The sequence below is a fragment of the Rhizophagus irregularis genome, chromosome 12 (genome assembly GCF_026210795.1).
Source record: "Rhizophagus irregularis chromosome 12, complete sequence".
NCBI classification, from domain to species: Eukaryota; Fungi; Glomeromycota; class Glomeromycetes; order Glomerales; family Glomeraceae; genus Rhizophagus; species Rhizophagus irregularis.
In genome coordinates this window covers 4,524,087-4,538,088 of record NC_089440.1, presented here as the reverse complement: position 1 = coordinate 4,538,088, position 14,002 = coordinate 4,524,087, and the positions used below count along the sequence as shown (strand labels likewise).

At 24.8% G+C, this 14,002-nt stretch overlaps 3 protein-coding genes across 3 annotated transcripts; 2 read left to right on the top strand and 1 right to left on the bottom strand.

Moving 5' to 3' along the window:
- Positions 1 to 2,401: 2,401 nt before the first annotated feature.
- OCT59_004517 (uncharacterized protein) lies at positions 2,402 to 4,278 on the bottom strand (the record flags this gene model as incomplete). Its single annotated transcript, XM_025333601.2, has 8 exons — positions 2,402 to 2,448; positions 2,522 to 2,584; positions 2,656 to 2,700; positions 2,776 to 2,823; positions 2,893 to 2,922; positions 2,991 to 3,101; positions 3,605 to 3,782; positions 3,853 to 4,278. The coding sequence occupies 8 exons, from the start codon at positions 4,276 to 4,278 to the stop codon at positions 2,402 to 2,404; spliced, it is 948 nt and encodes a 315-aa protein (XP_025178351.2).
- Positions 4,279 to 9,010: 4,732 nt separating this feature from the next.
- On the top strand, positions 9,011 to 10,151 carry OCT59_004516 (uncharacterized protein; the record flags this gene model as incomplete). The annotated part of the gene is made up of 4 exons (XM_066148331.1): positions 9,011 to 9,073; positions 9,152 to 9,203; positions 9,735 to 10,016; positions 10,096 to 10,151. 4 exons carry the CDS (start codon positions 9,011 to 9,013, stop codon positions 10,149 to 10,151), a joined length of 453 nt encoding a protein of 150 aa, XP_065996942.1.
- Positions 10,152 to 13,094: 2,943 nt separating this feature from the next.
- On the top strand, positions 13,095 to 13,889 carry OCT59_004515 (uncharacterized protein; the record flags this gene model as incomplete). Its single annotated transcript, XM_025326010.1, has 5 exons — positions 13,095 to 13,122; positions 13,199 to 13,328; positions 13,393 to 13,518; positions 13,588 to 13,636; positions 13,710 to 13,889. The coding sequence occupies 5 exons, from the start codon at positions 13,095 to 13,097 to the stop codon at positions 13,887 to 13,889; spliced, it is 513 nt and encodes a 170-aa protein (XP_025178353.1).
- Positions 13,890 to 14,002: the final 113 nt, after the last annotated feature.

Sequence of the window (14,002 nt, the reverse complement as noted above, 5' to 3'; positions counted from 1 at the left end):
GAAACAGCTGGTGTAGCGACTGTAGCGTTATCAGCAAATAAATTTACTTTGGATGTTAATGATATTGCAAACAAATAGGATTCTTATTAAAAGATGAGAATGTAAAGAAGAATGAAATTTCTAGTCAGAATTAATAGCAAGAGAAAATATAGAGCTGCTAACTTAATTGAATATGTCTATATCCAACATAAATAACGTGTTATATACTATTTTATACTATCAGAAAAGTGACGTAGCCATTCAACTTTAAAGAATTTGAAGAACAATATTAAATATTACATAAATACTTTTTTAGATATTTTAAATTAATTTAATAATATAAAAAAAAATAAATTTAATATTTTATTCAAATTAAAATATAGCTCGGATGTTGATTGCGCCACAATTCAAGATTATCTTTTATTTTTCGTTTTTTTTTTTGTTTTTATCAATTATTTTAATTATTATTTTTTTTTTTGGTTTGTCATTTTTTGTTTATTTTTTTTATTTTTATTTTTTTCCTTCATTTTTTGTCATTTTTTTTTAATTCAAGTCTTAGATACTTTAATTTTTTTTCGTTTTTCGATTAAATTCATAAGATGTCACAATGATTTACTGTATATCACGTTTTTTATAAAATAGGAAATGATGGACCAATTAATTTTTTACTTCATAAATAACACTTTAATGGTATACATTTAGATAAGCCTATGGTTTTTTTGGAAAATACAGTGTAATAAACTTAACGAAATCGATATAAGGTTGGGAATAGGTAAAAATGTTAAAAAAAAACATTTGGTAAAGAATATCAAAAAATAAGAAATACTTCGATTTACAAATCATATTTATTTTGGAGGTAAAACAGTAGATTACTTATAATATTATTGATTACGGTAATGTTTCGTAGTTTTATTTTTATTATTATTTTTTGTAGTTATAGTACGATCGTGTTCTTTACTAAATGTAATATAATGTAGATCTTTTCCTTTTTTGTGATTTTCTTAATTTCCTAATAAAGGGCCCGTTAAAGCAGGGTAGAATCACGTGATTTAAAATTATTATGATTTGATAAATTTTTTATAAACTAAAATTAAAGTGAACTTGAAAATCATTAAATAAGTGTATTTCGGCCTGCTCCACAAGTTTACTTAGGGAGAAAAAAAAGAACAATGTTTTTGACTTTACATATGAGCAAACGAATTTTGCTGATCATACCCAAAAAAGGATAGATCAATTTTAACGAAATTGAAAAAGTTGAATAAATCGAAAACGGTGTTCTAAACCTCATTTTGTGATCTAAGCCAACTTGCAGAACAGGTCAAAATGCACTTAGTATATGTTTATTTGGAAGGTTTTATATATAATAAAGAGTTTTATTTAAAAAAAAAGAAAAATTTCGAAAGTCACGTGATTCTACCCTGCTTTAACGGTCCCCCTAATAAAGTAATAAAATGACCGTTAAAAAAAAAAAAAAATTTTTTAATGATATTATATTGGAATATTCTTGAATTTATAATCAAGCGCTTAGGAATTATCATGAAATATTTTATTAAAGAATCTGATTTAATTTTAATTGAATATTTTATTCTTTTTTTACATACGTAACATGTTTGTTTACTTAAAAAAAAAATCTTTTGATTTATTTATAAAAAATAAATTTTTAAAAAAAATCACCAAAAGGAAAAATGAGTCCACGATTACTGCATACTAAAATGAATGTTCGATAAACAGTTGAGAGTAATAACTCCATAAGGCTGATAAAAATTACCAAAGATTTTACAAATCACGAACACGCAGAAGAAACCTATTTTGGAGAATATGAAGGTGATGATAGCATCGCCAAATTGGATTCATATACTCCAATGGCATAAGGACTAACGACCTATTATTGATATAAAAATTCATACAAGTTGATTCAAATAGGATTACATTTTAAGTACCCTTATCGAAACATTTCATACCAAATTTTCCCATCATGGGATGAAAATACATTCCACTTTTTTGACTTTGGTTAACTTGAACGCGTGTCAAAAGAAAAAGCGACGATTCTTTTACGTGGTTACTAATTAATAAAATTACAGTTTTTTATGCAGATAATAAAATACCATTTTTTAATCGATAAACTTTCGCAATTAAAGCTTTTTAGTTAGACGATACAAAATATAATTTTCAGTTCTCATATTCCAGAAATTCCAAACTATATAATTCATTTATTTAATATACTCTAACTACAAATTTTGATGAGACCAAATTTTTTTAACTTTCGTTTGCTATCATGCATGAAAATGAATAAGTAATAAAAAATTAGGTTAAACCATTAGCCGATTAAAGTTCTTTAATATAAATAGATTTGTATATTAAATAATCCAGTTATTTATAGTATTGCATAATAAGTAAAAAAAATTGGTTTAAACATTATAATTTAAAGAACATGATTGATATCTAGATCAATTTCTTTGGTGACGTATCCTTATATTGAAAACAAAAATTAGATAAAAATTTTATAATGTTGACCAACATTTATAAATGTATATTTGCTTACCTTTATCACGAGGTTGATTAGAGTTCATATTAATATCTAATTCAATTTCTTTTGAAAAGTAATCTATAAAATCATAAAAATCAATTAAATTATGAAATGAAATATGTTGTTTGTTAAAATGCAATTTTATTTACCATTATTTTCAGATTCAAGAAATTTTCTTCTTTTCATACTTTGTTCTAAATAATTATGAATGTGAATTAAAAGTAGAAAATATAATGAAAAATAATAATTTATTAAATTAATTACCGTACCATTATCATTACTGTCTTCAACTGAATCATCTTCAAGCTTTCTCTTATCTTTAAAATAATATTAATAATAAGTAATAACATAAAAAAAAAAACATTAAACAAAAACTGAATAATTACCAGTATTTTTCTGATAATAATAAAATGGATCTAAAAATAAATTATTGTTAAATTTTTTCTTGCAATAAAAATGCGTTGTAATTAATAAAATTTGTTACCGATAGATTGACTCCTTGAATTCCTTAAAGACATTGCAGATTTAATCATGCGACTTAATGGTCTACTCTTATAAATGGCATCTGGATTATTTATTGCTACAGGTCCAATATCTGATGATTCAGTAATTTTAGTTTGATTTATAAAATTTTCATTATCATACATTTTATAAATTTTCACATATATATTATCAGCCATTGGTCTTTTTGCTGGATCAGAATGCCAGCATTCCTTCATTAATTCAATATATCCTTCGGGTGCATTTGTAACAATTAGTGGTCGTAAACCATCACATATTTTGATTATAAGTTCTATATCATGAATTTCATCCCAAAAAGGTCTTCTACCTGTCATAAATTCCCACATAATCATTCCAAAACTATACATATCTGAAGCTTCAGTATATTTTTGTCCTTGAAAAATCTCTGGTGCCATGTAAGGAATAATACCATATTTCTCATTATCATTATTTGATTCAGTTGCAGATCTACTTATTCCCAGATCACCTATGTACGCACTAAATTCATCAAAAAAGATATTTCCACTATGTAAATCCCTGTGGATAATTTTGCTGAGTGTATTATTGAAAGTCCATGTATTATATGCAATAATCTACCCAGTTTTATCCACCAATCAATATTATAAAAGTTATTACTTAAATAATGTATCAAATCACCTGAACTATAATATGTCATGATAATCATCATATCTTTAGTAATAGGATCTTGAGTAATTCCAAAATATTTACTAATGCCTTGAGTTACATAATCATTTGATAAAATCTGATAATATACCTAAAACTAAATGAAAAAAATATTAATTTATTATTATCACGTTGAAAATTAAAATATTGCGGGACTGTACCTCGTTCAGTTCCTTGGATGTAATGTTTTTAGAATTATTAAGTTTTTTGAGAACAACTGTATAATTGTTATTATGAACAATTGTATTACTAGTACGACTATCGTAGTACTCATCAATTGGACCATCAACCCAAATAGCTTTATAAATTTTACTAAATCCTCCTTCTGCAATAAATTCTATATTTTTGAATTGATCATAGGGAACAAACTCTAATATCCTACGAATTTTACCTTCAACAAAATTAACTCGTGTATTTCTGATAATGTCATCAATGATTTTGTTCCCACTTAAATTAGATTTGAATATTTCATAACATAATTGACAAGTTTCATGATTTTCGTCTATAATGTTTCTTATATTACATTCTTTACATTTTATCCCTCCTTTATCAACTATAGCAGTTCGTGCTGGCTGACTTAAAGACATATTGTCTGACATTATAAACAATATTTATATTAATTGTTCTGTTATTTTAAAAAATATATAATTTGTTTGTAGCGTTCGAGAAAACCTTCTAGTATATATATTTAAAATAAGGAGTTCAAAATCCTAAAAAATTATAGTAAACAATTAATCTAGAAGTTCATTATGGAAAAATTATGAATGAACTCTGACTAGAATTCCATGAAAAAAAAAAAGAATTCTATAAATGCAGTGATCAACTTAATTGTAAATTGTCGCATGATACAGGTTACTATAATATCGTAACTCCGTTTTTTTCCATTAAAAGCAAGTATTTGCTGTTTGTGTAACAACCCTCGTAATAATAATTTTTTTGTCCTTTAGTCATTAAATTTCAAAATATTGGTTGAAAAAATTGATATTAATTATTTTTATATATGAAATTTTTATTATTTTTTATTTTTTTAAAAAAAATTATCACGAGTGTATAAAGCAGAAATGAAACAAATTTCAAATAATTTAAAATTTAATTATATTTTCACCTAAGCGTAAGTTCTTATATTAAATTTTAGTTAAATAACATCCAAGATCTAAAAAAAGTGTAAGATAAATTTCATAAAAAAGATCACATAATATTAATAAACAAACTTTATAATAATTTATTAAAAATTTTTTTTCTTTTACTTGATTTTTTTTTTCTATTTCTACAGCTACAAATATAAAATTTAATTATTTATATTAAGTTTAATATATAAAAAAATTATATAGATTAAATATTTTCACATATATTTGTAATTTATTGACTATCATCCATTCTATTAAAAGTTTTTTGAGAAAACCATTTCATAGATCAAAAATTAAAAATATATTTTTGTTTTAAGTAATATTTTCTAAGGTATCACTTCAAGGGATAGATTCCGATTTCAAATTTATTAAAAATAGCCAAAATAGATCTTTGACTCAAGTCGAGCCAACTTGAGTTCGAAGCGTTATAATCAAAAAAAAATATAAAAACCTCTCTTAAAAAAAATGTATCGCTGCATCATTAAATTTATCAAAAATATTAAAGCAGCGTTGCAAAATTTTCCATGTTATATTTATTATATATTGGCTAATTGAGTAAGTCCCAAAAATTTTGGAGTTTATTACATTTGATCAATTAAATAGATCATCATGTGATACGTACCAAAGTTAACGCTACTATTTCGAAATTCGAAATCAAGATAATATATCAAATTTCAGATTAAGTGGGTTAATTTTATAAGTATTTAATGTTTTTATTTAATAATCTTATTTATTAAAAATAAAGAAATAACAAATTTTTCTACGAAAAAAAAAACATAAATATGTGTACTGACGGGCATTTTAAGATTTTATAAATTATTCATTCTTTAGTTTTTGAATAAAAGAAGGAATAATTCTTTTTAAAACAAAATTAATTGATATAAATATGACCCACAGAATTCCACCAATAAATCCAAGAACGATACTCCATAAACGTCATAATTATTTCCTTCAATGAATCCCATCATAGATTCAGCAGGAAACAATTCATTTAAAAAATTCTTCATCAATACCTTCATTAAGATTACTACTATGTAAAATATATTCAATTGAATCGGCAGCTCTCTTGCTATTAATTTTAGCTAAAAATTCAAATCTCTCTGAATTTTTTATATTCTTTTCTTTTAATAAAAAATCTATCTTGTTTATAATATAACTAACATCTAAGTTAAACTTATTCAATGTTAGTGTAACAACCAGCTCTGATATATCTAAATTTTATTTTCTTATATATAATTTTATAACTTTATTTATAAAAAAAAATCATTAGTAATCTGAATAATTTATCATTTGGAACCTGCTAGAATCTAATAAATCTACTTGACATAAGATTTTAAAATTCTCATGACTCTTTTATTTGTTACAAAAATTACAATTCCTTTTATTACCTGAAAAAATTGTCATTTAAATATGACATTCGATGATCCTATTGTTCTTTACATTTTTACGTAATCCTTTTAGAAGTCTAGAACAAACTTTATGGAAACTCTTCACCGTAGCTTGTTAAAATGTGAAAAAGGAATACACGTAACTGGCCGGCATTATTGCGTTAAGAAATTAAACGAGAGTGACAAATATGATTTCACACCTTGTAAAAACCAAAGTTCCTAGAATAATTATGAAAATGAGAAACGCGAAGAGTGTAACGTCGCAGATCACGTGGTAAAAATTCTGGGAAAGAATCAGCTGATCCGTACCGCTCTGAATATCGCCAAAAATTTTGATCAAATTAATAAAGCTTAATAAAACTCGTTACCTTATTCATATTTACAGTAAAAATATTTTATTGAATTTTATTATTTTTGGTTTGTTTTATTTATTTAATCTTAATTTTTTTTCTTGTGATAAACTATTTTATCTTATTTTATTTTACTTATTTTATATTATTTATTTATTTAAGTTAATCAATTTTTTTTTATTATTATATATGTTAATATTCAAAGTTCAAACCCACAGCTGTGAAACGTATTAAAAAATCAATACTGTAATCAATTTATAATTGGATAATAAGAGTTTACTAAAAATATTTTAAAAGATTTCTTGGCATTTGCGCCTCAATGGCTTTACTAAAGGTATAATTAATGATGTAATTGATATCAATGAATCAAAGATTTTTTTGCAAAAGAACGATTATATTGATTAAACTGATTTTATTAATAAGATACTGTATTTTTTTTTTAAAAATAGTCAGAGAATTTTTTTAAAAGAAATAAAAATAATAATTATGCTCAAAAAGAAAACATTTTTACAAGCATATTAACCAATCTCTTCCCTAATTCAACTCCGCGATTTTCATCAAATTCCTTCTATCCATGGTTTCCGAACTACTTTGTATGTCGAATATGTTAAATGATCTCGATAGACTTGGGAAGTTTCAACAGTTCCTGTCCATCATGCCATTTGGAATATTTATTTTATAGAATGTTATTTTTTATTTTTTAAATTTTTATTTTTTTTTCATATGCTTGATAATTAAAGTAATTGTATTATACGTTTTTTTATGGCTTGTAATTTAATTAAGATATTATTTCATGCAATGTTTTAACAATATACAATATAATAAATATTCTATATGATTACTGCTTAAAACGTAATAAATTCCTTTAGTAATAATGTAAAAATTTCTAGTTTCATATTTTTTAAAACACAACGATTAAAGATATTGTAATTACAGTCATGTGTTATTGAAATACTATGATCTTCCTCCTTTTTTCTTTTTGTTTCCTTTTTTTACTCGTTCATATCCAAAAAAAGGTAACAAATTTTATGTGATCATCACCTGATCTATCTAAAACTTATTTGACACTGTTGTTACGAAACATTATCAAATTAATTTGTATCCATGTGAATAAATTAAATTATTCCTTTAATATCACATGCTTATCAAAGAAACGAAATTAATTAATGATATTTGGGCAGATAGTTAAAGAATTCTTACATAAAGTAAAATATATAAAATCTACATAATCTATAATCCTGAGTTCATGATAATGAATTAAACAACAACGTTTCGTTATTTAGGAATATAATCATTGATTAATTCAATAAAAGAGGACCGAAAAAATTGTTATATAATTTTATTATATGGTCTACCAGACAACTTTCTTTTAAAGAAATCTCCTCTTTAGATGATTTGTATCACTGTCGTTTTTTTAAAATGTATACATTAAAAAAATTGTTAATTAATGTGCTTAACTTGATTCTTGATTTCATCCTAGTGTACAACATAAAAAGTTGATTCCTACCCTATTAAGCTCATACTTGACAGTGCGGCTAATCCTGTATTAACCAAACTTGATTTACTCACTTTACCAAAAGCTCCTCTGCCAATTTCAACTATTCAACTAAATTTTCATATTCAAAATAACGAATATATATATTCAGTTCTTTACCTTTTTCTCAATACAGAAGTTATTTTTTCATAAATTTTAGTTTCACTTATGAAAAAAATTTATTTCATTGCAATACACAACTTTTAATTACATAATACTCATCATATTTAAAATTTCGTCATTTGATCTTACCTATTATAGAAAATTTAAATAAAAACCCTTATTTGCCAAAATTGGATAAATTTAATTGCCGATCAGATTATTGTGTTCCTTTGTGTATTTTAACTAGTCTTTTTTCACAATTTTGTTGCCGATCTTGAAATAAAATAACGTTTCCTTTATTATTTTTTAGTAATTTTTACACACGAATTATTATTCATTTTTTGTTTAAAAAATTATTTATTAAAATGGATGAAATTAAACTAAGTAATGATGTAATTGAACAGATAAAAGATTTTGACCACCGGTATAGGAACTTAACTAAAGAACAAAAATCGTTAATTGATAAACTAATAACGGATAAAGAATTAATTGAACGTTATAAACGATATGGTTTATGCGGAAAATGTAACCAGCCTAAGTCTGGTATTTATTATTGTCAGTTATGTAAATCTCAATATTTTAAACAAAATTTCAAAAATTGGACAAGTGGAAATCATGACGTTGATGAATTTATTCAAAAAGCACAATTAAAAGCTGAAGATACAGACAATATAATAGAGTGGATTGAATATGATAAATTTGAAGATGTTGAATATTTAGCAAAAGGGGGATTTGGAACTACTTTTAAAGCAGTTTGGAAAGATGGTCCTATTTTGTATTGGAGTTATAACAATAATCAATGGATGAGAAAAAAGAAAATGAAAGTTGCTTTAAAGTGCTTACATAATTCCCAAGATATTACGGCAGATTTTTTAAAAGAAGTAAGATATTTTTTACTGATTTTAGTATTATTAGCCTTTATATTAAAATGTTAAACTAACTATAATTTTTCTTTTAAGGTTGAATCAAATATTTTAGTACATTATACTGCACATATAGTTCGTTATTTTGGTATTACCAAAGATCCAAAAACAAATAATTTTATGATGGTGATGGATTTAAAAAATGGTAGTTTAAGACAACATTTAAATAACAACTTTATTTCACTAAATTGGAATAAAAAGTTACGTAGTTTACATCTTATTGCAATTGGTCTTAAAGATATTCATAAAAAAGGATTAATTCATCAAGATTTTCATTGTGGAAATATATTAAGTAATTTTGATGATGAAGCTTATATTACTGACTTGGGATTATGTCAACCGGCAAATATTAAATCCTCTCAAAATAGTAATAAAAAAATATATGGTGTATTACCTTATGTAGCTCCAGAAGTTTTAAGAGGAAAAGAATATACTCAAAAAAGTGATATTTATGGATTTGGAATTATTGCATATGAAATTTGTACAGGTTTCCCTCCTTATTATTATATAGCACATGATGATTTCTTAGCAATGAAAATTTGTAATGGGTTGAGGCCAAAGTCTAATTATAAAATCCCTCAATTAATTTTTGACATTATTAATCAATGTTGGGATGCAGATCCTTTAAAACGACCTAATGTAGAAGAATTGCGAGAGTTATTATGGAATTATTATTATGATAATAAGCACGATAATGATTCTGAAATCACTAAACAAATTGATGAAGCAAATAAAATTAACTTCAAGTTGTCGTCTTTAACAGTTCAAACAACATCATCATCTACTAGTAATCTCTTATATACAACACATACTCAAGCAATTTATACAAGCAGGCTTCTAAATTTTAAAAATCTTCCAGAACCAAAAAATGCTAATAATAATGTTGGAATAGAATATTCAGGTAATTATATGAATTTAATTTGTTTTATTAAATCGTATTTTTGATACAATATTTATTCCTAGCTTTTTATATACATTAGAATCAATAAAAGTTGATTTTACCAACCTTTATATCAATTCCGATGATTGTGCTTAAATTTTTTGTTTACATAATTAATAGAATATTAAAATAATGTAAAAGCAAAATTTTGTTTATCATTCAATTTAACCTTATACTGTATTTTATAATTGTTTTAAGTTTATAAAATTTATATGTTTAAAATTTATCTTAATATATATTTATATATTTTTTATAATTCCTATATTAAAGGAAATACATTAACTTACTTTCCATTTAAAATTATAGAGAAAAAAAAAATGATTTCTCTATTTTGTATCATCGTAATTTATTTAAATGGATTAAAGAAAAAATTACATATAATTTTTTTTAAAAAATATCATTTGATTATTTAATAAAGTTTTTTTCTTAATTGACAAACATATTTTTATTTTCTAATTTAACTAAATTAACCACTGATGCCATGAGATGAATGTGTTAGGAAATTTAGACATGAAATAACATTTAATTAAAAGGACAAATTTAAGGTATCAGGAAATAAAAAGGTTGATCTCTAGCGCATTTAGGATATTAAAAGAAAAGTTTGGCTCGACCCAGAAGTATCTGAAATCTCTAAACGCTAATTCTCATGAGTTAGTAAATCAAATTAAACATACAGTATTATAAAATTGAATTATTGAATTTTTTAAGTAAAATTTTTGTGTACAATATTACCTTTGCATTTGTTATTATATTGAACATTACAGGCAATAAATTAGCAAAACTGGTATTCATGGTTAAAAGAGAAAACATAAGGGTTTTGATAAAGAAAAATTTCTTGTATTACAATTGACACGATGAAATCAGATCTGAATGTTAGTTATACAAAAGATCTAATCTGGATTACCTAGATTGCAATTCAAATAAAAAAAATCATTTAAAATTTTCTTTTTTTTTTTGATGATCAGTCAAAGAAAAAAATGCCTTTTAATTTTAGCAATTCACCAATTTATATGACAAGACATCCATAAACTTATAAAGAATTAAAAAAATAAACTACTAGTTAACATATAAATCAGTAGTAAACAAAATTTACACTTTATAATAGAAATTCCAATTTGAATTGAAATAAATCATTTCTGTTAAAAAAGTGTAAAAAGTCAAAAATGATGAAGAAACTGGAAAGATCCAGCATTTTCAATCATTACAAATTGAAGTAAAATTTACTTTTTCCAGTATAAATAAAATTAGTTTCTAGTGCAACTAGTAATGAAATCTGTAAATTAATCATCACTAAGTTTAATTTCTTCCATAATAAATAATAAATAAGGAATTATCATACAGAGATTATGGATAAAACAAAAAAGTAAAAACATGAAAATAAATTATTTTTTTTATTTTTTAAATCACAAAGCGAACCAAATACAGTGAAATTACAAGAGCTCTATGTACTACTTATGTAACATTATTAATTAAAATAAAAAAAAATTAACAAAGCTCATTTTCAGAGATTTTTTTATAAATGAAATTCGCAAAACTGATCGTAATAAATTTCAAATGTTTCAGAATAAAACCCATATAGTTTCATATACCGAGCAATGAACTCGGAAATGGCGAATTTCCCCCTCTTTCTGTTGTAATAATTTTAATCCCTCTTCAGTCATTTTGAAACATCAATTGCTTGTTCAAGTTTTCAAGTTCAATCAATTTATTAAAAATAAATCATGATCATTACCATCAATGATTGAATCTTTTTTTTTACTCATATCTCATTTCTATTCTAATTTATTTTATTACATTATTGATCAATATTTTTACTATGTTCCAAAGTATTTTTTATGCTGAAATTAGGGTTTTTGATTGATTTATTTGGATAAGTTTGATTGATCAAATTACTGAATTTGAACAAACAAAAATTAGTTCAATTTTAATCGAGGCAAATATTTTGTGATTGAGTCATTGATTGAATCAATCAATTATCAATGTTAATCTTGATACTCTCGCGAGCTAAAAAAAAAATCATTACAGTCGAGGTCAAAACGTCACGTTTGTGGCGCAGTAAATTATATCGATTTCCACTGCAGGGTGAACTTAACTAGTGAAATTATTAATTTTTAGGTCGCAGTATTATATTTAATTTATTTGTATAAATGTTAAATTTACTGCGTCCGGAATGACGTTAAACTATTGGCTATTGTGATTATAGGGGCAGGTGATCGTGGAAATTTCATTTTATTAATTATTCATTAGTGAATCGAGTAATCAATAGTCTAAACACTAAGAGCAGTTCCGATTAATAACTTTTAAATTTAGATTCCATAGAATTACCAATTGCAATATATTTACATTAACTTTAGGAAATTGTTATTTTAATTGGTTCTTTATTTTTCTTTAAATATATTACGTGGAATTTGATGGAATTGACAGACTTAGAACCTCTTTTCTTTCTTGAATTTTTCATTTTTATAATTAATCTTATTTGATCCTTCATTTTTATTGAGAAACTCGGGAAATGTATAATTTTTTATTTCATATAATAAGAATTTATTTTGTAGCTTGATGTGGCAAACGTCTTTACGACAGGTCAAGACCCACTATACCCGACCATTCGTTCATATTAAAATGATCTTCATCACGTGATCATTAATTATTCCAATACTTCGCCACGCAATAGGACGAAGGGGATTAATATTAGTGTTACTTAATTTACCGACCTATCTACTACTTTTTATATTATGGTAGAATTATACCTACACTGTTACACATCAAGACTCGAGAGTAAATTAACGAGATAAAGATAAATTTGTAAATGATTAAGAAAAACGTACTGTACAATACGCGAAATTTTTGACCTATTAAGTGGAATGATCAATAATTCCATAATCTTCGGATTAGTAGTCTCATTCACCATTCACGTACCGGTTTTTGAGCAATTTCCGTAATTTTGTAAATTTCACGTGACTTATAAATTTCGTCACCCGTATTTATAAACACTGATGACTGATCCTCGTTTCTAGTATCAAACTTGGATGAAAAATCAAAATGTCGCACGCAGAAAATAAATTGCCTGGTAAGTATGGGTCATTTTAGTGGCTAACAAAGTACAGGCCGTGTTGTAATTAATACAATATTTTGCTCTACAAAAGAATTTAAAAGCCTTGTCAAAGGCAGCCATGAGACTTGTGAAGCCTATTATGCCTGTCTAACTACCAACGAGTTTGGTTCAACATATCTGGATCCAGTGAAATGCAAGGCCAAAAACTTTGATCCAAGAAAGTAAGTAATTTTATTGTTACTTCCTGTTCTTAGTCACTTTATTAACATCTCCTTTTTTATACAGAGCAACTAAAGAACAAGAAGAAAGAATCCTTTTAATTGTGGAAAGATTTAACAAAATCAAAGAAGAAAAAGGATTTCGTGTTGCACAGGAAGAATTGGGTGCTGCTCTAGTCTACTCTAATACTTTGTATGTTTGCATATTATTTACGGAGTGAAATCATAGATTCATGTGAATACTTATGTTATCTCATTTTAGACCGAAGCCAATCCTTAAACCAGATCCAGAAGTTACACGCTCGGATAATGTAAATAATCAAAATTACTTTTCATGAAGTGATAGTAACATTTTTATTAATTTTTTTTTTTGCAATTTTACAGCCTTCAATTGACAAAGCGATTCAACTCATTGGCCATAAAATCAAATTTTACGATACCGATTTTAAGGTTATTGCAGTCAAAATAACTAAAGATGGTATTTTTTTAGATGTAGAAGAAAATGTAGAGGGAGAATTGATTCAACATGAAATTGGTTATGAAAATGATGTAGTTCCCTTATGAATTCTATAGTAATTGTCTATTCTTATTATATGTAAATAATCTATTTTACATATACAATGCATCTATCTATCTACCTTATTTGAAGAAAAATTTTAACGACAAAATAATTAATA